This window comes from Colius striatus, chromosome 25 (genome assembly GCF_028858725.1).
Source record: "Colius striatus isolate bColStr4 chromosome 25, bColStr4.1.hap1, whole genome shotgun sequence".
NCBI classification, from domain to species: Eukaryota; Metazoa; Chordata; class Aves; order Coliiformes; family Coliidae; genus Colius; species Colius striatus.
Window position 1 is genome coordinate 186,237 of NC_084783.1, and position 27,140 is coordinate 213,376.

Sequence of the window (27,140 nt, forward strand, 5' to 3'; positions counted from 1 at the left end):
TGCACCATTGTCTCTCATTGCTTGCTGCCTTCTCATGCTGCATATTTTTGTATGGGGCTGTAACTATTATAATTTTGCTTTTTTTACTTCTTTTTTTGTGGTTCCTTTTTGGTTTGTTTCTCTTGTCACTGGAGACTGTACAAAGCCCATCTGTTGAAGCTGAGTTTTTCTCTCCTGTTTGCAGGTATTTTTAACCATGCGGTGCCTTCTGCCTCCTCTCCTCATCAATTTGGAGCCAGTTTCAGCAGCAGTGCTGTCTCTAGCAGCACGGTGCTAAGCTTAAACCCTCTGCAGGCTGTTGCCAGCACCTCATCCGCATCCTTCCCTCCCCCTTCCTCTAATTTAGTAACATCTAGTGAGACTAGATCCGCTCAGCACCTCAACAGAGCGCCAGTGCAATCTGTTTTCCATTCCCCTCCGCCCCCTCCTAACGTTTCTCTGCCCCCACCCCCTCCATTACTCGCCTCTAACTCCGAGCCTGCGCTCCTGCAGAGCCTGCCGTCCCTCCCTCCCGCCGAAGCCTTTTTGCCATCCTCTTCCGCTGCTTCTGTCCAACCTGCTAACGCTTCTTTGTCTATTAAGCTTGCTTCTCTCCAGCACAAATCCTCCCGCCCCTCCTTTACCGTCCATCACCCGCCTGTGCCCCGCCTGGCGCTGGCGCAGTCGGCGCCCGCGCTCCGGCAGCCCAACGCCGCTGGCACGTCAGCCATGTGGGTTACACTTGGCATGCAGCCTCCTTATGCTTCGCACCTTTCTGGGGTTAAGCCACGATAAAGAGCTTGCTTAGCTAACAGTTCTTATTTTGTAAGGTAAGGCTAGAGACAAAAAAGAACCCCCCCCAAAAAAACCCCCACCCCCCAGGAGTTTTGTACGAGATGCTGAATGATGCTTCTTCCTTTTCAGAGCTAGGCTTGGGGGTGATGGGCTCTGTGAACTGCCAGCTCTGACGGGCTGGGAGCAAAGAATCTGATGGCAGGGGATGGGGAGTCAGTGCTCTCTGTTCTGGGAGTCAGGATTTCTCGACAAGGAGTGTTCAAACTGGCAACTCTGGTCTGTCTCATCCAGCGTGAGGGTTATGTTCAGGCTGAGATGGCTTCATGCACATGGTTACTTCTGAAGATCAAGAATCAGGAGGAAATGTCTATTTCTGAGTATGGTTTTACACAGTTACTGGAAGTGGTTGTTGCCTACTTTGATTCCCTCTGCCCTCCGACACAGCCTGTTGCATCTCCACTAGTCCACGTTGGCGTAGCGTTAGGCTGTGTGCTGGTGCTGCTTTGTGACTGTACATGGTGGTGTGTTGGTCTTGTTTTTACTGTCAGGCAACAGCAGCTGCTCTAAATAATCACAAAGTTAAAAAGCTCCAGGTTACCAAGCTGCAGCTTTGTCTTGCAGAGCAAATGCACTGGTCTTGCATCGTGGTTAATGTGCCCCCTGCGTCCATGGAACACACAACCACAGGCAGCAAATGAAGGGTTGTGATTTACCTGCAGCTCTGATGGACTCTGCTGCCAGGGCTGCCAGTAACAGACTCCCTCAGCTGCTGCGTTTGTGCTCCCATGGCAATCACTGGCTTTTGCTGGGTAGACTGTGAATGAGAACACAGGGAGCCTGCAGGGTTAACTGTGCTCCGTGCTTGCTGAGGGCTGGGGCCATGGCAGAGGAGGCTCTCCACAGGCTGTGTGCATCCTTTTTTACTCAAGCAGGTACTTAAATGTCTTTAGAGCAACTCCAGAATAAATTGTACCACCACAGAGTTGGGTACTGTTGTTAATGACAATAACTCTGTGGCATCCTGATGTAACACCTTGTGCTTGCAAAGTGAAATCAGTGTGTTGGGCCCCAGAGCTTGCTCTGTGCTTTCGTGTAGGCCTGTGATGTTGTTGCTGTTCACTGATACCACAGCTACCTGCAATCTGTGGTTCAATACTCTTTTTGCCACTGATAAAGCATATGACTCAATTACAATATACCTGAGAGACTCTTTTGAGTGTGCATTGTCTGTAGTGTCTTCATCACCAAATTGCTCCTCAGCCACCAACAAATGCTCTTTAGGCTTTTGTGAGGCACGTAAGTATTAACCTCTGTCCTTCTGTACCAGAAAGTGAGGCTGAGGAAGAGCTTGAGTAACTGTGTGCCAGCAGAGCCCAGCAGTGTGGTGTGGTGGCAGAATGATGAAAGACCCTGGATAGAAATGAGATGGGGGAGAAGCTGTGGGGGGTTATGGACGTGACTCCAGTGAGAACAGTGTGACAGCCTTCTGCTGCTCTGTACCGTCAGATGGGGTGATCCCTGTCACAGGAGGCTTCTGAGCAAAATGAGCAAGGCTTAAAGGAGAATAGCTGGATGACAGAGGTGGATTTGTGGGGCAAAGGAGCAGACGTGATGCTCTCAGGAGCTGCAGGGAGCAGGACCACAGCTCCCATGCACCATCTCTTCCCCTCACACTTGGAGGTCAGTCACAGGAGGGCAGAGCTCAGTGTGGCTCCAGTGCTGGGAAACTGCAGTAGCCAGAGGAGCTGGGTGTCACCTCTGCAGAGACATCAGCTCTGTCTGCAGTTGTCTCCTTCTGTGCTGACTGCCGAGGTGTTGGAGCAGTGTAGAAATGATTGACACATCTAACACAGCAGATTTTTGTCTTTTATTTAGATGAGTCTCTTCCTCTCCTCCTGTTGTGCAGGTAACTAGGATTTCTACCTCAACCCAATGTGACCTATGCAAGGACAACGTGGACCAACTTCACTCGGCTTCCACTGAAAGGTGCTCACCTGGCCTGTGCAGGGGTTTCTACTCTCTTACTACTGGACAAAATAAAACCATAACAAAAGACCTAAACGACAGAGCAAATCTTAACTGTGAATCTGAGTGAAAAAAGGCAAAAAAAGGACAAAAAAAAGAGAAAAAGGCAAAAGAGATGCTGGAAGCTCCAGTTTGTATCGTTGGTAGTTCAGATATTTATCTTTTGTTTTAAGTGAAAACAGTTTTGACTTATTTTATTCCACCTAGAATCATAACTACAACTTAGGATTAAATCCACTGAATAACAAAGGACTGGCACACCAGCAGAGATGTAAAGAGCCTCCTCTTGGTGCTATTTCACCCATCAGAACTGTGCCTCTAGTTTGAATCCTTGGTGCTGAATTTGGAGGGCTGACCAATGCCAAACCCAGTTCTCAGAAAGGTTCTGCAGTGTATTTGTTCGACTCACTCTGTTCATACACCAAACCCCAGCTGGCTGGCAGCTTGTGAGCTAGAGGAACACGTTTGAATCTGAACTGAGCCAGGAGCTCTGTTAACTGGGTGGCTTTTAGTTTGTGTCCATTACAAACAGGAACTCTTGCTCCCCTCTGGAGAGGCAGCTCCAGGAGCTGGGGTGGTCTGGGCAAGCTCAGCCAATGCAGGCACAGTCCTGCCCCCGCTGGAGCTGGTTCTCTGGCCATTTGCCGTTGCTGGTGGCACTGGAGTCACTGTGAATTTCGGTAGCTCGGCTGGTAACTTGTGTTGGGCTGTCACTGGCGTCTGAACAGGGTGTGTTACCGCTGGTATTGGTCAGGCCCTTCGTACCAACATGGGGAAGACTGAACCTAGTGCTTCTGTCCTGGTGCAGGCAGCAGATCTTCTCACCTTGTCGTCTTTGTTCCCAGTACAATGTGTTTTGTTGGTAGGGTTTTGATACTTGATTCAGAAATGGCTGTGTGCATTTATTGACCAAGTGCATTCTTGCTTCTGGGTTTCTTTGCTTTAAGTAGATCTAAATGGTAGTTCACAAAAACACCCCAGCCTGGCTCACCACACTGGTGCAGTCCATTGTCTTGTGACTTGGTGTTCTGTGTGCAGAAGGTGCCACTCTGAGCAGTGGCTGCATTTTATAGAGATGTAAGGAAGAGAAAGAGAAATCTCCTATAGCTTGATTTCATTTATTTTTAGATTGCACAGGGCACAGGGAACTTGTAAAAATGGTATTTATTGGAGGGCACAAAGTGAGGAGGAGGATGATCCATTCAGGAGAAATCACATTGGTCTGTAGTTCAGACTGGACCAGGCACCAATAAAGGAAACTACAGCAAGGGAAGGGAAATTGCAACAGCAAAATGACTAGAAGAAAAGCACATTTGAGGCTTTGGGAAACATGTGCCTGCCAGCCCTGCTGCTCTGAGGGGCAGGACTGCTCTCACTGTCCTGGACTCCTGCTTGACTCCTGCCTCCCTGGCTGAAGCAGGCGGGATCCCTCAGCCCTGCCGGGTTCTGCTCCCTGGATCCTGGAGGGATGCTTGTGAGTGCCATGCTGGCCCTTGGCAAGACAGAATGTGATGGGAGTGAGGTGCCAAGGCAGCTTCTACCCTTGAGAGACTTCAGTTAGGCCTTTCTCTCTCATCCCTGGCAATCTTTGTAGAGATTTAGGGCCAAGTGCAGTGATCCTGTTGATTCCTCAGTGTGTCTTCCATAGGCAGCCTTTGCTTGCAGACTGTTCTAACTTTGCTGCCTTGTTCACTGGGAAGGGAAAAGATTGATGGCCCTGGAAATGAGGGACATCTTGGAACTGGTTTCTTCTTTGCATGTGGGAGAGGACTGTGCTGCATCCTGCTGAGTTACTGACAGCAAGATGAAAACGTGGAAAAGGGCAAAAATGCTGGGAGGGTGAGAGCTGAGGAGCATCTGGTAGCTTCTGGTGGAAGCCATACAGTGTATGTCCTGGAATCCAGGAACAGTGTAACCCAGACAGTTTGCAGCTGGGAGTTGGGCAGCTCCAGCTTCTTCCAGATCCTTGGGTGCCTGGAAGTTGTTGCCTTAACATCTGTCCTAGCAAAGGGCCGAGTGCTCAGCTCTTTGAAGGCTTTGAATTGGTCGGCTGTGCCTGAGCTTGCTGGAGGGGCAGCAGCCCCTGATGAGAGAGAGAGAGCAGGGAAACACAAGTAGAATCACTCTGTGTTCATCAGATCCTTTTCTGAGAAGGGACCAAGACACAGTTGCCATCACTTGCATCACTTCCTTGTGCTCGTGGCTGAGGCTTCACAGGACCAGCAAAGGTGTCTGGAGAAGGGGCTGATTTGCAGAGCTCTGACCTCTCAATATTGCATTAGCTGGGAGATGTTGCCAAGAGATTTGTGTTGTCATCTCTATGCTCCTCAGTCTTCTGTTGCATAGTCTCAGGCAAGTTCCACTTGTTTCTTCTGTGTTTGCATATCCAGGAGAGCATTTACCTTGCTGGAGAGTTGCTGAAGGAACAGCTTAGGGACGTTAAGAGCTGATCCATATGGCTACGAGAATAAGCCCCCTGTGACCCTACTGTAGGAGCACTGTTCCAGAGGTCTGAAACCTGTTTTAAATAATTGGAGATACTTCTGAGTAACCAAAGCCAAACAGCCAGTTCCAGAAATGAATTCCTTCAGTGTTACCACATCCTGCTGAGTCCAGTCGCACGTGTTCCGTCTCCTCCGCGCCGCTGCTGCCAGCGAGGGGCTCATCAGGAAGCTCAGATACATCTTGTAGGCACATCATGCTGCCAAAATCAAAAAAAGGGAACTTCCTGAGCCTTGTGCTGAGCAAAACCTGTCAGCCTTGAGGAGCAAGCCTGTGACCTCTTCCTTTTTTGGTGCTTTGCTACCTCTGGCTTGCGCTTGCCGGGTTCAGTCCGCTGAGACCTGTGGGGCTGAGCAGCAGCAAACCTAAACTTGCTCGTTTCTCCCTTTAGCTGAGGGACACCCAGCACTTGGATTTCTCTGCTTTTCTGTGTAGCTGAGGGAGAAAGTGGGAAAACGTTGCTGGGGGAGGGAGAGGCCTGGGCTGTGGGAGCTCAGCTGGGGCAGGAGGTGATGGAGAGTCATGGCCCTGTGTCTCTTGGCTTGGTGCAGGTGAGGCTGTTCCCTTCAGGAAGGTGGAGGTTGCTCTGGACAGCCATAATGGTGGGAAGCATCCTCATCACAGAATGGTGGGGGCTGGCAGGGCCCTGCAGAGCTGCTGCAGCCCCAGCCCCTGCTCCAGCAGCTTCCCCTGGCTCAGGGGGCACAGGAACGTGTCCAGGTGGGGTTGGGAACCTCCTGAGGAGCCTCCACACCCTCCCTGGGCAGCCTGGGCCAGGGTCCCTCACTCTTGCTGTAAAGTCGTTTTTCCTTACATTTGTGTGGAACTTTCTGTGTTCCAGCTTGTGCCTGTTACTCCTTGTCCTGTCACTTGGAAGTGACAGCCTAGATGTACATGACACTGAGAGGCTGAGCAGTCTCTGACCATTTCTTCTGCCAGCAGGAACTGGAAGCTCCTTGGCCTGACAGAAGTAGATACTTTCTGTGCTTCCATCTCATTTCCTTCCTTTCTCGTAGCAGCAGCTGCTTTATCTCCCAGCACCCAGGCTGTGCTCACCCTGCTGTGGGCTTGGCCCTGGGTCTGGGCTCAGCCTGAGTGGTGAAGTCCCGATTCCCCCAGTGCCAGGACTTGCTGGTGGCTTGGGCAGGTGGAGAGGAAGGTGAGCAGGTAGGGTCTGAATCTGTGAAAGCATTTAGTTGCTGGAAGTAGCCCAGGCAGGAAAGCTGCATCACTGGATCTGCTTCCTGGTCTCTGGTTTTGTGCATCAGGAGCATTCAGATCCCCAGGATTTGACAATCCTCTGTGGGGTTTGACTCTTGCTGGGGTTGTGTATTTAGGAAGCAGCATCTGCTCCCCCACCCCTTATTTTTACACTTGGAAGAGAGCCCAAGCCAAGGGGAGCATCAGCTGGGGCAGAGCTGGTATCTGCAGCAGGGTGGACCTCTCTCTTGTTCGGGTGATGGGTTTTTGTGGGACACACGGTCCCTGTGGGCACTTGCAGGGCCAGCATGTGCTTTCATCTCCAAGCTCACTGAGGGCCTAGTCCTGTGTGACTCCTGGGGCTACGTTGGTGGCCCTGTGGGACCTGTGTCCTCGTGCAGGGACTCGCAGGGACTCCCATTTGCTCTGTGTTGAGGTCAGTCCTTTCCATGCAGGGTGTGGGAAACAGATCACTGATGGTTTGGTTCTTTTGCTTGGAGGGAGTTACCCCAGCTCACACACTGTCTTGAAAAATATCTGCTTTTGTTGTTCTGTTTTGCCTGAGCCAGAAAGAGGATGAGGCACTGGGAGCCCCAGAGCACGATTCCTTCATGAAGGAGCGGACGATACAGCGTGGGCTGTGGACCAGCAGCCTCCTGTGAAATCCCAGTCTGGGGAGCGTTAGCCAGTGTTTTTGTGAACTATCTCTGCAGCACTGAGGGGAACCTGAAATCCCAAGGACTGGCTTACTGTGGAAGCACAGATGTGTGCAGGCTGTGTGCGAGTGTTTCAAGTGTTCTGGCTGTCCTGGTTTTCTTCCTCCTGTTTTGTTTTCACTCCAGGGTTTGTGGTGGCAGATCAAGATCAGGTTGAGAAATGTTGTTGTGCCATATTTTGTTTATCCTTATGCATTATGGGTGTGTATCTGTTTAGGCTGAACATTGCTGTTCTTGTGAACTTCAGGGTTTAAACCTGAAACAAAAAACAAAGGGGGGAAGCTACTCCAGCACATTTGCTGTTTGGGACCCTCTTTCTGAAGAGGTTTCTGAAGCTTTTACAGTTTTAAACACAAAACTGTGTCTTAAAATCCAAAGTTTTACGACACCAACCCTGAAGTTCTCAACTTTGTGACCCTTTGGGTTTGTTTTTTTTCCCCAAGGTACCTCTGGTTGTGTTTCTGGTGCAGCCAAATCGCTCTTTGGAAAGGTTTTGTCTCTGGAGTTAATGAGGAAAAGGTGGGAGGGGTTGATCCATCATCCTGCTTGGCTTTTTTAACCTATTAATCTTTTAAAGTGATCGATTTCAAATTAAAACCACCAACTTTTTAGGTCTCTGTTCTACTTTTTAGGAGTGTGAGCCTGCCCTCGCTGAGTGGGGCTTGGATGGGGAAAGCAGTGGCCAATGAGGCTGCTGTTGCTCAGGAATTGATTAGTACACTTTTAACTACTAATAAAAATCCATTTTTCAATGGATTTTTTTACAAACCCCATTTTCTTAGGACAGTGATATGGGATGTTTCCTAGTGAATAGGAGTTAGTTAATATAATTTAGCCTATTAAACTGAATTATTTAAAATTCAAACTTCCCCTAATTTATCTTCTTTTTTGTTGTTGTTGGGTTTTGTTTTTTTACACCAGTAAGTTGTCCTCTCGTTCCTTTCATTCCTCCATACAAGTAGTGTGAATTCTTCTGCTGTGTATATATGTATGTATAATATATATATTCCCACCCTGCCTTTCTAATCCTCCACGCTGTAAGAGTTTGGGGTTTTGGGGTTTGTTTTGGGTTTGGTTTTTTTCCCCTCTCTCCCCTCCTTCCACTTAATTTCTTGTGTCTTTACCTTGATTTGTAATTGAAACGATGCTTTGAAGTTTTGTCTTTATATTAAAGTGTCTGTATTTTAATACACAGTCCTGTTGTGGAGTTTCACTGCCCACAGCACAGGCGGCGCAGGAGTTGCCTCAGCTGAGCCCTTGGGGTTGAGCACCTTTGTGGTGTTCACCAGAGCCTGTCATCAGCCAGGTGATGTGGTAAACTCTGGAAGTGATGGCTGGAATGTTCCTGAGCTCATTCACTGGAGGATTCGTAAAACGAGATGGAGGCACCTTTGTCATGCAACAGGATCATTTGGGTTGGCAAAGCCCCTGAAACTGCTGCAGTCCCAGCCCTCCCCTCACCCTGCCCAGCCCAGCACTGACCCCTCAGCACCTCAGCTCCAGGGCTTTGAGATCCCTGCAGGGCTGGGCACTGTCCCAGCTCCCTGGGCAGCCTGGCACAGGGGCTCACACCCCTCTCAGGGAAACAGTTCTGCCTCAGCTCCAGCCTCAACCTCCCCTGGGACAACCTGAGCCTGTTTCCTCTTGTCCCTCTTACTGGAGAGACCAACCCTTACCTCTGCAGCCTCCTGTCAGGGAATTAGAATCACTTAGGTTGGAAAAACCCCTTAAGATCAAGTGCAAATGTAACCAGGTTTATTGGATTCATGGCAGATTCAGCTCCTGCTCCAGGCAGGGTTTTTAGGAGTTGGAAATGGGCCACAGCAGCAGCCTGACCTGGCCCATCTCCCTCAACACATTGGTCACTCAACGCTGCTGCTGAGCAGCAAAAAGCCTCAAAGTCCTGCTGAGGAGCCATGGCAGGAGCTGCCTCCCCTGTTCTCCTCCAGGGAGGGAAGGTGCCCCCTCTCCAGCGCAGCGGCTCCCCAGGCACACGCTGCCCCCTCCTCCAGCCCCGTCAGCGCACGGGCGATGCCGTTTGACCCAGCGCTGGCTCCAGCCTCTCCCTCCCCTCCACTGCCCAGCTTGTCGTTTGTGAGAACAGCTCTGACTGCCACAGAGATTAAAACAAGCTTTTATTGGAAGTGTTCACTGAACAAGAGAGAAATGGCTTCAGTGCAGTCCCAGGGAGCCTGCACACGGCCCTCGCTGGAACAGGCCCCTGAGACACAACCAGCAGAGAGACCAGAGATGGAAAGTGAACAATTGTCTGGAAATCACCAGCAGTTGATGCAGATCTCAAAGTGTCTGAAGTACCATCTTCTCCTGAAACCAAACCCCACGTCCCAGTGCTACTCTGGAGGTTGATGTGGGGCAGTTGCGGGGCCGGTCGCCAGCCCGTGTAACTCTTCACAGCATTTGTCTTACATTCAGTTAGGAAATGTCACTGTCGCCTCTCAGATGAGGGTTGGGATTGTCTGTCTCTCACCCAACTGTCCCCAGTCACAGCCAAATGAAATGCCCATGCTGTGGCCAGGGCTGCCAGCGGGTGTGAGCTCTGCCTGGGACACTCCTGCCACAGCCCCGGGGGCAGAGGGCTGAGCTGGAACTGCTCCAGCACTGCAGCCGTTTGCCACAAATGACTGCACCGTGGCAGAAGCCCTGAGGTTTTGTTTCTGTACAGGGTTGACTCTGAAGGATTCACTTCTGCTGAAGCCCAGGGAGCTGAGCAGGGATGTTCTGCCTCTGACAGGGACGGGCAAGAGCCATGGGAAAGCAATGCTGGAGCCAGAGCTGCACTGGAGGAGCCCACGTGGCCCTGCTCAGCCTGTGGCAGAGGAAACTGCTGCTGAGCCCGGGTCTGTCCATCCATCCTCTCTCAAGCAACCAGCCAGACAACTCTTTCACAGTAAGTAAAGCTGCTGTGTACCCCACCAGCACGTTGGGAACAAGCCACTGCCCTGAGGTGACACAGAGTGGGCTGGTGAGGATTAAAATGCACTTTAAAGTCATCTGAGGACACTTAATTCCCTCAAGTGCAGCTCTTGTATGTTCCTGCTTTTAATCCCTTGTTGCTGCTTCCCCCAGAGCCACCATCTGTCTGTAAATCCACCCTGTGCTGCCCTCAGCTCCCCGGGCAGGACCCACTGGGCAGCCCCTCCCCTGCTCTGGGTCAGCTCTGGAGGAAGCACCTGGAATGACTGGAGGGTGTGGGAGTCCCTGGGGAGGGAAAGGGGAAACAATCTTGGCTTTGAGGTTAAAAATAAAGCATTGGTACCATCTGCCCCTCTCCTGGTACCCAGCAGCAGGAGGGAAAGCAGCAAGGCCAGGCCACTAAAGCTTGAACTGTGGGCTCTTGTTTTGGCATTAATTCCCAACCAACCAGACCCAAAGCTTCCCTTGGAGCCCAGGTGCTGCCCAGGCTGCTCTGCCCCTCCTTGCTGCCCAGGGCCCCACCTGCAGGGAGCAGCTAAGAGCAGCTGCCTCCACAGCTGGGGCAAGTGGGAATGTGCAATGAGTTCCCTTTAAACAAAAATCATACAAAACTATTTGGCTGATAAATTCGAGTCCCTTGGTCACTGCTGTGGGCAGCTGCTGCTGTTCCTCCCGGGGCGCTGGGTGACCCTCGGGGGCACAGCCTGGTTCAGCCCAGGTGAGGGGAGCACTCCTTGTGTGTTCCCAGCTGGAATCTGGCTTCCTCTGAGATCCCAAACTGCTCCAGGGGGTCCTGCAGCCAGAGCACAGGGAAGGCACCAGTGAGACACAGACAAGGGGGAGACCAGCAGGACTGTCCCTCAACCCACCCACAGGCTGGGGCTGGGCAGGACAGTCATTCCAGTCCTGTGCTGGATTTCCCCCAGTCCAGCCCCTGGACACTGTTTCTAGTGCAGAAAGTCCAGCAGCACTTGGGGAGGACACAGTGGGGAACCAGAGCTGATGGGCTGCACCTGGAGCCACAGCCACGTCTGTCACCCGAGCAGGGATGGCTCGAGCAGCCTGGCAGGGCTGCCAGTAGCATCTCGACCCACACACCCCCTGCTCTGGCCAGGGCTGCCTGTGCACAGCCCCAGGGAACTGGCAGGAGCTGGGGCTGGCCAAGGCCAGGCCTGTCTGGCTGCAAACCTCAGGCCACTCAGCCACGGGCAGAGCATGCACAGGAGAGTCAGAGCTGAGCACGACAGGAAGACTCTCGGCTCTGGCTGGTGAGACCATGGCATAAGGAACTGGCTTGGCACATGTATGGAAGAGACCCCATGGCAGCAAACAGCCTTGTGAGGAACACGTGGCATCAACACCCGAAGTCACCAGCTCCTGCTCCAGCCCAGACCCATCAGTCAGCACCTGACAAGATGACTCCAAGGGACTCACCTTCCCTGTCATCTTCTGGATCTCGTTCCGGTAGAAAATCAGGGTCCTCCTCATGAACTCGTAGCTGTAAGACAGGAACAGACCATTGAATCACAGAATCATTGTGGCTGAAAAAGCCCTTGAGGCTCTTGAGGCACAGGAGGTGGTGGCTCAGCCTCACCTGGCTCTCTTCAGCGCCTCCACCCACTCCTGACACTGCTCCTCACTGGCACACTCGAAGCAGTACTTCCTCTCTGGCTCCTCAATGAAACCTGTCAGGGAGAAGGAGAAGCCCTAAGGGAGGTGCTGGCAGAGCTGCACTGCCTCCCTCCCCATCCACAGTCAGACTCTGCCAGGCTGCAGTTGGCATCTCTGTGCAGTTACAATGCTCTGTGAACAAGCTGGTGAGTCCCTGCCCCTCACCCCGAGTGGCTCCTGCCTGTCCTGGAGCATTTATCAGCTCACAGCAGGCAAAGGCTTTGGAAAGAGGAACTTCTCAAAGTGAGAGTGACAGCACAGAACTGAACCAGACCAATGTGGTCAGATTCAGGACTGAAACACTCTGAGTCTCCTCACGAACAGTCACTGGAGATTTAATGAGGAAAGGGCCAAATGGCCCTGAGGGTGTGATTTTGATGCTCCCGGTGAGCAGTGGTCTGAGCCGTTCAGCTGCACGCTGAGAAGCCACTGACCTGCCTCTGCTTGAGGCTTTTGGGAACCTGGCACTGTGCACAGTGGAAAGCAAGTCCCTGTGCAACTCCAGCTCTTCACCAAGACCGAATCAGGACATCTAATTAAGTACACTGTCTCCAGAGCCCTGCTCTTTAGTACACAGGCCACAGATCTGGGCTGCTGCTGTGAAATAAGTGGGTCAGGCTGCACCAGACCCCTCAGGGCCACTGTGCAGGGACACAACCTGACTCCAGCTGCCATCAGTTTTAACACTTCTCTCAAGAACCCTTATTTACCAGAGCTCCTGCCAGTCCTGAAGCCCCAGAAACAGGGGAGTGTGGTGCTCTGAGAGATCGGTATGTTCAGGCTGGCTGGAGAGCAGCAAGAACGTCACCTCTCCCCACTAAAAGAGGAGACAAAGCTCTGGACAGAGCTGCAGCTGTGCCCTGACAACCAGGCCAAAAGATATGGGGATGGCCTTGGAGAAATATCCTGTTGATTCTCACCACATACCTCTGGCACAATGACTAGTTGTTGGATGAAAGGCTGCTCAGCAGGAGCCAGCTGGGCCAGGGGCTATGGACACAAGGACACCTGGCTGCTGCTGGACCAGCCCCACAGATGCTTTATCTGAGGCTCCTGCTTGGGGCTTTACTTTGATAACATTCAATAGCACAGAAGCAGCAATCTGTCAACACCAAACCCTCCCTGAGAGGGATCTGCACAGCCCTGAGCTGTGGTCTGCCTCTGGTTACTGCTGCTCACGGGCAGCTCCGTGGATCACAGCAAAGGAACGCTGCTGACCTCAGACTGGGCACAGCAGTGCCAGGGCAACCTCTGCCAGCCCAGGAGGGGAAGGGGTGAGGAGCACTGACCCCTCTGAGGAAGGGAAGGGCTGAGCAGCACTAACCTCTCTGTTAACACAAAAGCAGGGCACTACCCCTTTCTTTTGCACAGCACCATCTGCCATAAGGGACACACGAGGGGAAGGGGGAGGCAGAACTCACTGATTGAGAAGACGTTCTCCTCCTCTTTGGTGATCCTGCAGTGCTCCAGCAGCAGAGCTCCAATAGGCTGGAAGAGACCCAGAGAGAGGGGATCAGCCCCATTGCCCACCACTGCGACCCCGGGCTGAGCCCACAGCATCTGCCTGGTGACTTTTCAGCAAGTTTAATGAACCTGGTGGTACTTGTAAAGTAATTCAGCCCAATGGCATGAATTACAGGTACTGGGCACAAGCTGGAACACAGGCAGGGCCTGGCTGGGCTCAGATCCGGATGCTGCTTCTCATCTCTGAGAGGTTTTGCTGGGTTGATGGAGGAGGAAAGGCGAGTGCCCTGTCCTGGCTCTGGCAGCCTGTTACTGTGCCATTTCACAAAGCCCAAGCAGTTGATTCATAGGAGAAGAGAGAGGGAGGGAAACAAACAGCAGCAGCAGAGGCCCGTCAGGTTCTGTACCTCTGCCTCATCCGTCCGGAAGTAGAAGAGAAAGTTGACAACGAGCTTCACGAGGCGTTTCTTCAGCACTGCAAAGCAAAGGAGTGCTGAGGTGGCTGGAAGGGTCGAGGCAGCAGCACAGGGGGGTCAGGGGGAGACCCCTTCCACCCCTGGCAGCACCCACCACGGCGTCAATTTCACCAGACCTACGGGGAAGCTCCAAGTTTTGCTCTGAAGGGCAGGTGGTGACATGAAACCCACCCTGCTCGGCTGAACTGCAGCCTCAGGGTGACAAAGGTCACTTGAGTAACTTCTGGGACAGTGCTGAGGGAGCCCTGGCCCAGGCTGCCCAGGCAGGGTGTGGAGGCTCCTCAGGAGGTTTCCAACCCCACCTGGACACGTTCCTGTGCCCCCTGAGCCAGGGGAAGCTGCTGGAGCAGGGGCTGGGGCTGCAGCAGCTCTGCAGGGCCCTTCCAGCCCCCACCATTCCCTGATATTGCCTCTGAGGGACAAAGTCCAACTCAACACTGCAGGGCCTTGGGTGGGGAGAAGGGAGCGATTTCTTTAGCGCTCATCTCCCAGCGCTGGTTTGGAAGGACATGGGCTGGGAGATTTCAGGAAGGAGCCTCTTCCTCTGAACCCCCGGCCCCTCACCAGCCCCAGCTCCCCTGCGCCCAGTCCCAGCGCCACACATCATCCTGCGCCCAGCCCCAGCTCCCCTGAGCCCCGCTCCCAGCGCCACACATCATCCTGTGCCCAGCCCCAGCTCCCCTGAGCCCCGCTCCCAGCGCCACACATCATCCTGCGCCCAGCCCCAGCTCCCCTGAGCCCCGCTCCCAGCGCCACACATCATCCTGCGCCCAGCCCCAGCGCCACACATCATCCTGCGCCCAGCCCCAGCTCCCCAGACCCCCGCTCCCAGCGCCACACATCATCCTGCGCCCAGCCCCAGCTCCCCAGACCCCCGCTCCCAGCGCCACACATCATCCTGCGCCCAGCCCCCGCGTCCTGCCCGCCCCACACAGCCCGAACCCTCCCTGAGCCCAGCCCCGGCCCTACCCGCAGCCTCCCGGCCCCGCCGCTGCCCCGGCCCCGGCCGCCCTCCCTCACCGCTCCCTTTCTTGGGCACCCGCATCAGGATCTCGGCCGCTTTCTCGGCGGGTTGCCGGGCCAGGGACAGCAGCTCGCGCTCGTTGTACCGCATGGCTCAGCGAGTCCCGCGGCCGCCGACCCCCGCCCCGGGCTGCGGCCGCCCCCCGGCTCCAGCCCCGGCCCCGGCCCCGGCCCCGGCTCCAGCCCCGGCCCCGGCTCCAGCCGCCCCCCGCCCCGGCCGCCCCGGAACCGCTCGCGCCGGAAGCCGCGGGGGGGCAGCGCGCGTGCGCGGCCGGAGCCCGGGACGGAGCGGAACGGAACGGAACGGGACGGGACGGGACGGGGGGTGAGGGGAGGCCTTGGCCGACCCTGAAGGGTGAGAGAAGGGGTCGTCGCCGTCCCTGAGGGGAGGGGGATGTGGCTCTTGGCCATCCGTGAGGGGAAAGGGGGAGTGGGAGGGAGTCGTGGCTCTCCCTGAGGCGAGAGGGAGGTGTGTGCGGGAGCTTTGCGGTCCCTGAGGGGTGAAGGTGTGTGTGAGGGGCAATGGCTGTCCCTGAGAGGTGGGGAAAAGGAGCTTGGCTGTCCCTGGGGGTTGAGAGGGGGTAAGGAGGGGGTTGTGTCCATGATGGTGTGTAGGGGGGGCTTTGTTGTCCCTGAGGGGTGAAAGTGTGTGTGAGGGACCTTTGGCTTCTCCTGAGGGAAGGAGTGAGAGGGTCTTGTCTGTCCCTGAAGGTTGGGGGAGGGACGTGGGGGGTCACGTCTGACCCTGAGGGGAGAGGCGGTGTGTAAGGGGAGCTTTGTGGTCCCTGAGGAGTGAAGGTGTGTGGGAAGGGGCAATGGCTGTCCCTCAGAGGTGGGGAGGGGGGTCCTGGCTGTCCCTGAGGGGAGAAGGGGAGTGTGGAGGGGCCTTTGGGTCATCAACCCCCCGTACTGAGTCAGTGGCACAAGCTGCTCTGCCTGGATTCGTGTCCCGTGGCGGGTGTCCAGGGCATGGCCTGTGCTCTGCTGACAGCTCTGGACAGTGCTGAGAACTCCAGGTTCATTGTCACTCCCATTCCCCGTTTGTCCAGATTTTGTTTCTCCATAAGCAACTGAAGCACAGAGGTTCCCATCATGGATTTCCAGCACCGTCCTGGAGGGAAAACTGGAAGCGGAGGCGTAGCCTCAGCCTCGGAGAGCAACCGAGACCGCAGGGAGCGGCTCCGGCAGCTGGCGCTGGAAACCATCGACATCAACAAGGTCAGAGGCAGCCCCTGCCTGCGTGGGAGAGGAAACACGGGGCTGCCCCTGCACACTGCTCTGGGGAGAAGTTCAGAGCTTCACCTGAGTGTGTTGTGTAGGGGGCAAGAGGGTTAGTGGAGAGTTGTGAGTCAGAACTAGGTGCTTCTGTTTGTGGAGCTGAAGGAGAAGCATTGGTGAGGGGGCTGACAGAGAAGGGCACCTGTGTGTTCAGCTTCTGTGTTTTCAGTCTTCTCAGGGCTGGTTTGTGTTTGTCTGTCTCCTGTCCACACACTCTCAGTGAACAGAGCTGCTGTCCTTCATAGAATCACAGAATCCCAGAGTGGTGGGGGCTGGAAGGGCCCTGCAGAGCTCCTCCAGCCCAAGCCCCTGCTCAAGCAGGTTCCCCTCAGTCATTCTTCTCTGCTTTCACAGTCCTGAAGCAGTGATACTATGGATTTAACTCTCCAAACCCCATTGTCCCAGTGCAGCAAAAGCTGGGCAGTATTCTCATCGTTCTGTTGTTTTGCCAGGGCTTTTCCCTGTAACCTGTTAACCATTTCTCTCCCCAGGACCCTTACTTTATGAAAAACCACCTGGGCTCTTACGAATGCAAGCTTTGCCTGACGCTGCACAACAACGAGGTGAGGTACAGCTGCCTGTCTGGGCCTCAGCAGTGGGTGTTGTGGGGTAGGAGCAGCTTGGAGTGCAGGACCCTGGGCCTGCTGCCTGCCTGCAGAGGAGCTGGTGGTGGGTGGGTAGTGGCTTCTCTGTGTTAAACCTGACAGTTTATGGCAGTTCAGCAACTGAGTGCAATCTACAGGTTTGGGGGCAGATTCCTCTCTGCTGAGGTTTAAAATATCCCTGTCAGCTTGTGACAGTCTCTGTGACAAGGATCTTTCAGTCCTGCCTTCACTTAACTTCCTTCTGCCTTGTTTTTCCTTTCAGGGAAGTTACTTAGCACATACCCAGGGGAAGAAGCATCAGACTAATTTGTAAGTCAATCTCCACTGCAGCTTTGTTCTCCATTACCTGGATGCTTGGAAGTGGTGCTGGTGTGCATCTGTGCATCTCACACTCCCCTCTGCAGCAGCAGCACGCTGTGCTCCAGTGCTCTTTGCCTGTTTCCTAGTGAACAGCCTGGCACGAGCCCAGATCCGCTCCAAAAAATGGTGCTGAGCTCCATGTGGAGCTCAAGTTCAAAGCCAGTTGTGGGGTTGCTGAAGGAGGGAGGAGAAAAGCTTTTGAGAGCAAACTGAGTCTGGTTCAGAGGGGCTGCTTTTGGGGATACAGGGTGGGAGAGGCTGATAAGTTGTATCTGAAGAGCTCCCCTTTGCCTTGGGTTGTTTGATGAGCTTGGAGTTTGTTTCTTTTTCCATTTCAAAAAGTAACTCTTCTCAAACCCAGCTGTGGGGAGAGGCACCAGGGCCGTGTGGGGGTGGATGAGGGGACACAGCTGACAGCCCTTAGCCAGGGATGCATGGACACATGGACGCGACAGGCCTGTGGTGCTGCACGGGCTTTTCCTGCCGTGCTCAGCACCCACTGTCCCTCCCTGAGGCCTTCCAGCTGCTCTCTGGGCTGTCCCTCAGCAACCTTTTCCATCTGACACGTTCCCAACTGCCTCCAGGGCCCGTCGAGCTGCCAAGGAAGCCAAGGAAGCCCCGGCCCAGCCCGCGCCGGAGAAGGTCAAAGTGGAAGTGAAGAAGTTTGTGAAGATCGGCCGGCCGGGTTACAAAGGTGTGTCAGGGGTGTGTGTCCCAGGAGGCACCAAATGCCCTCTGCAGCTCTGAGCTGCTCTGCCTCTGAATTATTCACTAGTCCTTTTAGCAGCTCTGCCCATGAATAAGAGATGGACTTGATGGCCTTTGTTGTTTAAGTTCCCCAAGGACCATCCCTTTATTGCTGGAGTCAGAGCCATTTTAATAATGGATTGGTGTGTCTCAGTCCTGCAGCTCCTGTGAGCAGCCCTGCAGGAGGTGATGACATTGTTTCAGTCTCTCTTCCCTTGTCACTGTGTTGTCCCATCCTTCACTGATACTCACAGATTGCCCATCACACCTATAGCTCAAGCATTTTCTTGCAACTTGAGGCTGTTTCCTCGTGTCTTATCACTTGTTATTTGGGAGAAGATACTGACCTCTTCCTCACTACAACCTCCTGTTAGGGAGTGTCAGAGAGTGCTCCTGTCTCCCCTCAGCCTCCTCCAGGCTGAACATCCCCATTCCCTCAGCCACTCCCCAGCACACTTCAGCCCCTCAGTGTCCTTCTGCAGTGAGGGGCCCAACACTGAACACAGTGGTGGCTTCAGTTAAAGACAACGTGGCCTTTTGTATGATAAATCAGAGGAAAATCTTGTGCTGTTTCGTTGTTGGAAGCTTTGTGTGTTTGTGTACTGAGCTTTTGTATTTTCTTTCCAGTGACCAAACAGAGAGATCCAGAAACAGGCCAGCAGAGCCTTCTCTTCCAGGTAAGGGCACTCTTAAAGTTCTTGGTGTCTGGGTTATCCAAGTAAACGTGCTGCTGGATGAGCAGTATCATCAGTTCTTTGCAGGACTGGTATGCATCATGGAATCCCAGCATGGTGAGGTGGGAAGGGCCCTGCAGAGCTGCTGCAGCCCCTGCTCAAGCAGGTTCCCCTCCCTCAGGGGGCACAGGAACGTGTCCAGGGGGGTTTGGAAACCTCCTGAGCAGGAGCCTCCACACCCTCCCTGGGCAGCCTGGGCCAGGGCTCCCTCACCCCAGCACCAAAGGAGCTTCTCCTTGTGTTTTAGGAGGAACTTCTTGTGTTCCAGCTTATGTCCATCACTCCTTGTCCTGTCACTTTGGGCAACAGAAAAAAGTGTTCCCCCATCCTCCTGACACCCACCCTTTGGGTATTGATCAGTGTTACTGAGGTGTCCCAGAGCTCAGGCTTCTCTTCTCCAGGCTGAACAGCCCCAGGGCCTGCAGCCTTTCCACCTCACACACATGTTCCATCCCCTCAGCATCCCAGCAACCCTGCCCTGGCCTCTCTCCAGCAGCTCCCTGTCTCTCTGGAGCTGGGGAGCCCAGCACTGGACACAGCACTGCAGATGAGGCCTCAGCAGGGCAGAGCAGAGGGGCAGCACAACCTCCCTGGCCCCGCTGCCCACACTCTGAACACAGCCCAGGCTGCCACTGGTTGAGGGCTTTGGTGTGTTCGAGGGGGTGCAGGGGGAGCGTTGCCCACGCTGTGGTGTCACCCCTCAGATCGATTACCCCGAGATCGCAGAGAGCATCATGCCCCGGCACCGCTTCATGTCGGCGTACGAGCAGCGCATCGAGCCGCCCGACCGGCGCTGGCAGTACCTGCTCATGGCAGCCGAGCCCTACGAGACCATCGCCTTCAAGGTAACGCCTGGGGCTCGCTCCTTGCGGGGAAATTCCCTTCCCACCGAGCCACTCGTGCCCAGAGCATGTGCTGACAGACTTCAGCAGGTGCTGGTGGCATCCAGAAATGGGCACTGGGGCTGGGGAAGGGGCTGGAGCACAAGGGGACTGGGGAGGGGCTGAGGGGATGGGGTTGTTGAGCCTGGAGGAGGCTGAGGGGAGACAGCAGCACTCTCTGACACTCCCTCACAGGAGGCTGCAGGGAGGAAGAGATCAGTGTCTTCTCCCAAATAACAAATGATAGGACAAGAGGAAACAGCCTCAAGTTGTAGATTGGAGCTGAGGCTGAACTGTGTCCCTGAGAGGGGTGTCAGCCCCTGTGCCAGGCTGCCCAGGGAGCTGGGGCAGTGCCCAGCCCTGCAGGGATCCCAAAGCCCTGGAGCTGAGGTGCTGAGGGGTCAGTGCTGGGCTGGACAGGGTGAGGGGAGGGCTGGGACTGCAGCAGCTTCAGGGGCTTTGCCAACCCAAATGATTCAGTGATTCTGTTGTAGCTTTCAGGGGGTTAAGAGAGTGGAAAGGAGGGGTTCAGGAGACAGGTCTGGAAGTCATTAAACCCTACTGAGATCTGGGCCTCTGGCACAAGGCCTGGCTGTGTGCTGAGCCCTGGGGAGCCATTGAACTGGCGTTGAGAGCCTCTGGGCTCTGCTCCTCAGCCTGTGTGCAGATGTTGGGAGAGGGGTTTTTGCCAGCACACTTGTCCTTGACCGATAGGGAAGTAACTTAATTCTTTCCTGCCCCCATCCCTGTCTGAGCCTGTCTCACAGAGGCCTGGAGTAACTGCTTATCTTGCAGGCTCTGGTGCTAAAAAGGGCCTTTGAGCTAATGTGCTGCTGCTAATCATAGCTCCTGATTCGTTACTGTTGCAGGTGCCAAGCAGAGAAATCGACAAAGCAGAGGGAAAGTTTTGGACCCACTGGAACAGGGAAACCAAACAGGTGACTGCAGCATCCTTCAGGGTGACAGGGAGCAGGAGGGCAGCGCAGTGCAGGAGGAGATGGGGCTTTGGCGCTGCAGCCTCAGTCTGTGCAGTGACTCCTCCTGCCAGAAGGATCTCCCTGTGAGGGATCTTGGTGGGAGCTGAAGCTGAGTGGTGAGCCCTGGGTGAGCCCAGGAGCTGGGACCCTCCCTGGGGGCAGCGGCAGCAGCAGGGACTGTGCGGTTCTGAGCCCTCGTGTCCTGCAGCAGCTGCCTGTGCTCAGCCCTGCTCCCTGGGTGAGAGGGGCTGAGGGCACAGAGGGGCTTCCAGCCCCACCACGGGTGGCTTGGAGCCTTGGGCAGGGTTGTGGGGCGGCCCAGCACCAGGGTGAGTGCTGCCAGGGCAGAGGTGAGGGCTGAGGGGCAGCCCAGAGGCCGAGTGTGGTCAGAGCATCTCTGTGGTGTGACAACAGAGCTGTGCTGAGGATTTAACGGTTCCCTTCTCTTTCCTCCCTTTTCCCAGTTCTTCCTTCAGTTCCACTTCAAGATGGAGAAGCCCCCAGCTCCCCCAAACCTCCCTCCAGGGCCCCCGACCGTCAAGCGGCCGCCGCCGCCGCCGCTGATGAACGGGCTGCCCCCGCGGCCCCCCCTGCCCGACACCATGCCCCCCCCTCCCCCTGGGGGCATGACCCTGCCCCCCATGCCTCCCTCGGGGCCCGTGCCACCCCCTCCAGTGCCACCTCAGCTGCCACCAGCCCCCGGGGTGCCCCCCCCGGCTCCTCTGCCGCCCATGATGAGGCCGCCCCTGCCCACCGAGGGCCCGGGCACCATCCCCCCTCCGCCTCCCTCCAACTGAAGCCCGTCCCGACTCGTCCCGCTGGACTCCTTCAGCTTCTGCCTTTTTGTACACAGACCACGGCTGGCTCAGAGGAAGGTTTGTTTTATACACCTGGGAGTTTGATTTACCCTGTAGGTTCATTAAAACCTTTCCATTTTCCTTCCTCTGTGGTTTGCTGTCCCGCTCACAGACGTGGCCGGGCGTTCGCTCTCCTTCGCCCTTGGGTACCTGGAGCATTCCCAGTGTTGGACACGCTCCAGAGAGGAGGCAAAGGACTGGAAATCTCACCTGCCTCTGAGCAGCTGCCCTGACCTCTGCCAGCGTGCTGTGGCCCTTGTGCTCCTGCAGCCCCTGGCGCTGGGGAGCTGAGGGGGAGAAGAGCCCTGAGCTCCTTCCATACAGTTACTTAGTTTCTGCCCGTTATCTGTCTGTGTCCCCACTCCTCCTCATCTGGCTCCTTCCTCCCTCCTGGTGTTTCAGTGCTGAGGGGAGTAGCACGTGCCAGACCCCGTGGAGATGGAGTCTGGGCACTCACCCTCCTTTGGAAAGCATCTGAAGTCAAGGACACGCGTCCCTGCGGGTGAGAGAAGCAGCTTCGGTTCTTCCACGTTCCCAACGCTGGATGCAGACCCAAAAATAGAACCAAAACAACAAGTTTCTTTGAAACATCCCTCCCTCCCTCCTCTGGAGCCTTTGTTCCTCGGGGGAGGTGTGCTGTGTGTTGTCAACTCAAGGCCACCGGTTTTTAAAAGGGAGAGGCCGTGCTACCCTCCTGCCTGTGAGATGCTCCCGGGGCTGCGCTGGCAGCAGCTGAACAGGGAGCATGGGGGTCGCTGTGAGGGCGCTGCTGCTGTGCCTGGCGCTGCTGGTCCCCTCCGCAGCCCGGCCGAGCCAGGGCACAGCGGGGGAAGGGCTTTCCCCGGCCCTCCGCCCGCAGCAGGGTCAGCCCGAGGAGCTGGGACACGGCCGGGAGCAGGGAGAGAGAGCGACCGGGGGCAGAGGCGGCCGCAGCTCCGCGGCAGCACCGGCGCTGGGGGCTGCGACTCGCCTCTGGGCTGAGGCTGAGGCTGCAAAGTGCCTCCGAGGGATGGCTGAGGAAGGGCCCCTGGGCTCCGTGCTGCAGCCCTGGCCCCTCGGGGGGCTGGAGGGGCCGGTGTGCAGGGTGAGGATGGACCGGGACGGGCTGAGCCTGAGGCACATGGACGTGGTCGGTGTCCTCGGCCACTACGAAAGCGGCTTCATCAAGCGGCTGAGACAGAGAGCCCGCTGGGACCAAAGCTCTCTGGAGACCTTTGGGCTGTGCCCAGGGGGGCAGCTGGGTGCTGCCCATCCCCTGCAGCAGATCCACGCTCATGTGCTGGAGCCAGGGCAGCCCCGGGAGAGATTCCTCGTGCTGCATCTGGAGGAAGGTCGGTGTGAGAGGGGTGGGCTGGGGCTGGGCTCGGCCAGGCCGCTGCTGTTTGCTCCAAAGCCGAGATCTCAGCCCAGAATTAAACGTGTGGGGTTGGATCCCTTTTAAAATGAGCCAAGTGCTACAGCTCAGTCTTTCTGGGTTCGTTTTGAAGAGATTTCAGCAGTGATGGTGACTCCTGTGCACAGGGTCCCTGGTGAGCAGCTGTGAGATGATGTTTCCCACTTTCTGCCCTAATGACGGGGGTTTGGATCCGTCTCAGCTCTGGGAGGACAGAGCACAGGCTTGGCTGAGTGTGGGGTGAAACTGGGTGAAGGGGATTTTGTGTCCCCCCTCCATGGGCTCCTGTCCTGGGGGTTCTGGGCCGCGGCGCGGGACTGGTGCTGAGCCCAAAGGCAGCGACTGAGCCGCCGTCCTCTCCGTTCCAGTGCGGTGGGAAGCTCAGGTGAAGCTGAGGTTCCAGCTGCCTTTCCAGCCCGAGCTGGGCCGGGCTCTGGGCGAGCTCCGGGCCGCGCTGCTGCTGTTCTACGCGGGTCGTGGCGCGGGGCCGGGCCCGCGGGAGCTGGAGACCACCGGCCCCGGGCTGGCGCGGCCGCAGGTGGGTGCCCGGGGGTCGCAGGGGGGTGGGAAGGGGGTGCTTTGGCTCCGTGCTCCCGTCCCCTCCCGGCACCCCCGAGCCGTGCCTGCAGATGGAGCCCTTGCCTCGTCCGCGGCTGCCGGCGGGGCGGCCGGGGGTCCGCAGCCAGCCCCGGGCTCTGCAGCCCCCTGCCCCGGGGCCCCGCTGCCCCCTGCCCCGGGCTCTGCAGCCCCCTGCCCCGGGGCCCCGCTGCCCCCAGCCCCGGGGTCCCGCAGCCTCCTGCCCCGGGGCCCCGCTGCCCCCAGCCCCGGGGTCCCGCAGCCTCCTGCCCCGGGGTCCCGCTGCCCCCAGCCCCGGGCTCTGCAGCCCCCTGCCCCGGGGTCCCGCTGCCCCCTGCCCCGGGCTCTGCAGCCCCCTGCCCCGGGGTCCCGCAGCCCCCTGCCCCGGGGTCCCGCAGCCAGCCCCGGGGTCCCGCTGCCCCCTGCCCCGGCGTCCGCAGCCTGACCGCCGGGAAGCGGCTCTGGGTCAGTATCCCTCGGGGCTCTCTGCTCCCGGGGGTCCCCGGCACCCCGAGCCCCCAGAGACCGGGGGGGTTCATTTGAGGGACCCCCAGTGACGTCTCGCCCCCGTCCTCGGGGCTCGCTGTGCCTTTTGCCTCCGTGCAGAGCCTCTGCCTCAGCAGGGACACCCGGTACCTGGCCCTGGGAGCCGCCGTGGCGTCCGTCAGCCGCGGCTCGGAGCGGCTCAGCTTCGAGGCCTCGCTGTCCATCCGGCACCGCGGGCCCGCGGGTGAGAGCCCTGCGGCACGGCCCTGCCCTGTGTCCCAGCAAGGGCAGCCGCCGTCCCCTCGAGCCTGGCAGGAGCCAGGGTACCCGTGGAAGGCTCCGGAGCGCCGTCCTCACGGCTGCTGTCCCCCGCAGGTGCCCTCCTGTCCTCCACCGAGACCCAACAGCTCCTGTTTGGCTCTGACGACAAGTGCTTCACCAGGATGACCCCTGTGCTGCTCCTGCTGGCCAAGGCTCCGCAGGAAGAGGTGGCTTTGGCTCCTTCTTCCTACCTCTCTGCTGACGGGATGGTGGAAACAGCTCCGTACCCACAGCTCAGGTCTGTGGCCTCCACTGCAGCCGTGGGAAGGCACAGGGCTGGGGGGCTGCAAGGAGGCTGGGGAGGGGGCTGGGGAGAGGCTGAGGGAATGGGGGTGTTGAGCCTGGAGAAGAGGAGGCTGAGGGGAGGCAGGAGCACTCTCTGACACTCCCTGACAGGAGGCTGCAGGGAGCTGGGGGTCAGTCTTTGCTCCCAAGTAATAAATGACAGGACAAGGAAATGGGCTCAAGTTGCCCCAGGGGAGGTTGAGGCTGGAGCTGAGGCAGAACTGTTTCCCTGAGAGGGGTGTCAGCCCTGTGCCAGGCTGCCCAGGGAGCTGGGGCAGTGCCCAGCCCTGGAGGGATCCCAAAGCCCTGGAGCTGAGGTGCTGAGGGCTGTGGGTCAGTGCTGGGCTGGGCAGGGTGAGGGCAGGGCTGGGACTGCAGCAGCTTCTCCAGCCCAAGTGATTCTGTGATTCAGAGGAGATGGGCAGTCACAGCCCTTCTGCTGCAGGAGGACGTGGGACAAGGCCTGGTGGGACCCTCAGGGTGCAAAGGGACCCCACGACCCTCCGTGTGTTCTCCTCACAGCCCACCCCAGGCCGAGGCTGAGGAGCTGCCGTTCCCCACCGCCCTGAGCCAGACCAACGCCTCGTCCCCGGTGCCCGGTGGCACCAGCCAGTTCCTGAGCGTCCTGACCCTGTTCATCCGCCGGGTCCTGAACTCCTCCAGCGAGCCCCCCACCCAGCCCAGCGCCCAGCACTGGCTGGACTTCCAGCTGATGGAGACCCTCCCTCACCAGCTGCTCAACCTGTCGGAGGAGGCTGCTCTGGAGCGCCTGGTGCGGTCGGAGGAGCCGTCGGTGCTGCTCTTCCCTCAGGACAGCGGAGCCGAGCTGGAGCAGCACCTGGGGGGTTGGCAGCCCGAGGGCACCGTGCTGCAGCTGCTGACGCTCAAGCTGCGGGCGGTGATCCAGGAGCTGAAGGACATCCCGGCTTTCCGAGCCAACGCGGGCCTTTTCCAGCAGCTCCTGAGCTTCTGTGACCACCCCACGAGCGCGGGCGAGGGCGAGGGCCGGGGCCCCGGGAAGCTGCGCACGCTGCTGCTGCTGAAGGCGCTGCAGACGGTGCGGGCGCAGTGGCAGGAGCGGCGCAAGGCGCAGCGGCAGCAGCGCAGCGCCCGGCACCAGGCCCACTGCCGCCTGCACGAGCTCACCATCGACCTGCGCGACCGCAACTTCGTCGTCATGCCCACGGTCTACGCGGCCAACAACTGCGAGGGGCCCTGCAAGCTGCCCCTGTCCACGCGGGTGCACGGCTACTACTCGCACACCGTGCTGCTGCTGGGCATGCAGGAGCGGGGCTCGGCCCTGCGGCGCCCCCCGTGCTGCGTCCCCGTCCGCTACTCGGATCAGCTCATCATCAGCCTCTCGGCCGAAGGGCTGGAGGTCCGCAAGTTCCCCAACATGGTGGCAGAGGAGTGTGGCTGCCGGTAGCCTCGCTCCCGGCCGGGCTCCCCTCCGCTCGCCCGCAGCCCCGTTCCTCCCTCGCCCCCCACTTTGGGCTCACAGCTCTGAGCTGGAGCGTCTCGGGACGGCAGCTCCCGGCCCGTCCTTTCCCCGGGGTTCGGCTCCTCAGCGTCGCTCTGGGTCTGGGTTTGTCTGCAGCTGGTCCCCAGGGGCTGCTCTGCAGCCTGGTGTCACCCCCCTGCCCTGCTTCTCGTGCCCTTGGCTCTGACCCCGCAGCGGGTTTGGGAGGGGAAGGCACAGCAGATCCCACCAGCACTGTGCCCATTTATCCCCTCTGCTCCCGTAGCAGCTGGCCAGGGCACCTACTGCTTCCTCCATCTTTCCCTCCTTGCTCTGGCCATTTCCCAGCCACGAGCCCCCACCAGCCGTGTGTCTCCTCCTGCAAAAGCAGAACAAGGGGCAAAACCCCACTGCAGGGCCCCGTCCTTACCATCTGAGCCCTGTCCCTGTGTGAGCCTGGGGCCGTGCAGAGCTGGCAGGGCCTGGGGCTGCAGCCGGGTCACGTCCACATCGCCCCGCGCTGACCCCGGGGGTGAGGGGAGGGGGGCTGAGGGATGGGAGCGATCCCGTTACACCTCCCAGGCTGCTCACACCATTCATGGGAGTGGCTGCGAGCGGCTGCCAAAGCACCTGCTGCGAGAGCCCGGCTGCCCCCAGATCATCTTCCCAGCTGAGCCCAGCCCTCAGCGACACCCGTGGGGCTGCTGCAGGGTCCAAGCCCCTGGAAAGCAGCTCCTGGGCTCATCCCGGCTGCAGCCCCCGGGGCTGGCGTGGGCACGGCCAGAGGCTGACACACACCAGCCTCATCCCACAGGGACCTGGGTTAGGCCTGAAGCCCAGGACAGGGGGGGCACAGAAAACACACAGCGAGGGACAAGAGCCTCTCTTGATTTCTTTGTTTCGTTTGGTTTTAAAACATTCAACTCAATACCTGATTAAAAATGAAAACAGTTTATTTTGACCTCTACTGATGTAGCACAGACTGCAACCTGCCGTGGGCCGGGGCCGGGAGCCTCGCCTGGCCTCACCCCAGCGCTGCGGGATATTGCACTTGTGTTTCGTTCCTAAAAGCGACTCTGGGAAGGCAAAGCCCGAAGGGATCCCGGGGATGGGCTCTCCAGCCCCTCTCTTGTTACCAGCACACTCTGAACCAGCTGATGGCAGCTGGGGGGATGGTTCCCTGACGGCCCTCAGAGGGTGGCTGCAGCCTCGGCTTCCTCGGCCTGGGATACACTCGTGTCTTGATTTGCTTCTGAATAAAACCGTGAGCTGAAGAGCTACAGGAGTCTGCAGACAAACTCTGTTGGCTGTGCCCACTGCGCTGCCCCGAGGGCTGTGAGTGGAAATGAACCACGGGAGAGATTTTTGGGTGGGGACGGAGAAATAACGCGAAGTC

General features: G+C 57.5%; 4 protein-coding genes across 9 annotated transcripts in view; 3 read left to right on the plus strand and 1 right to left on the minus strand.

Annotated features, from left to right (window-relative positions):
* DOT1L (DOT1 like histone lysine methyltransferase) overlaps positions 1-8,411 on the plus strand; it is a 65,785-nt gene extending 57,374 nt beyond the window's left edge. For 3 of the 6 annotated variants that reach the window (XM_062014837.1, XM_062014838.1, XM_062014839.1), the window contains exon 28: positions 185-8,411. In XM_062014837.1, the coding sequence (XP_061870821.1) occupies positions 185-774 (590 nt within the window). In that variant the 3' untranslated portion in view covers positions 775-8,411. The remainder of the gene's footprint in view (positions 1-184) is intronic. The other 3 variants (XR_009820385.1, XM_062014840.1, XR_009820384.1) reach the window with 2 other exon arrangements.
* A 924-nt stretch (positions 8,412-9,335) lies between these two features.
* PLEKHJ1 (pleckstrin homology domain containing J1) lies at positions 9,336-14,935 on the minus strand. Its single transcript, XM_062014963.1, has 6 exons — positions 14,783-14,935; positions 13,694-13,761; positions 13,244-13,310; positions 11,746-11,836; positions 11,586-11,649; positions 9,336-10,944 (listed from the first exon to the last, which is right to left on the minus strand). The coding sequence occupies exons 1-6, from the start codon at positions 14,874-14,876 to the stop codon at positions 10,861-10,863; spliced, it is 468 nt and encodes a 155-aa protein (XP_061870947.1). The 5' UTR covers positions 14,877-14,935; the 3' UTR covers positions 9,336-10,860.
* Positions 14,936-15,052: 117 nt separating this feature from the next.
* SF3A2 (splicing factor 3a subunit 2) lies at positions 15,053-21,309 on the plus strand. Its single transcript, XM_062015016.1, has 9 exons — positions 15,053-15,140; positions 15,835-16,003; positions 16,555-16,626; positions 16,931-16,977; positions 17,613-17,722; positions 18,403-18,452; positions 19,214-19,354; positions 20,260-20,328; positions 20,832-21,309. The coding sequence occupies exons 2-9, from the start codon at positions 15,878-15,880 to the stop codon at positions 21,162-21,164; spliced, it is 948 nt and encodes a 315-aa protein (XP_061871000.1). The 5' UTR covers positions 15,053-15,140; positions 15,835-15,877; the 3' UTR covers positions 21,165-21,309.
* A 660-nt stretch (positions 21,310-21,969) lies between these two features.
* AMH (anti-Mullerian hormone) lies at positions 21,970-25,711 on the plus strand. The gene is made up of 5 exons (XM_062015065.1): positions 21,970-22,555; positions 22,986-23,155; positions 23,800-23,923; positions 24,055-24,238; positions 24,808-25,711. The coding sequence occupies exons 1-5, from the start codon at positions 21,970-21,972 to the stop codon at positions 25,709-25,711; spliced, it is 1,968 nt and encodes a 655-aa protein (XP_061871049.1).
* The last annotated feature ends 1,429 nt before the right edge of the window (positions 25,712-27,140 follow it).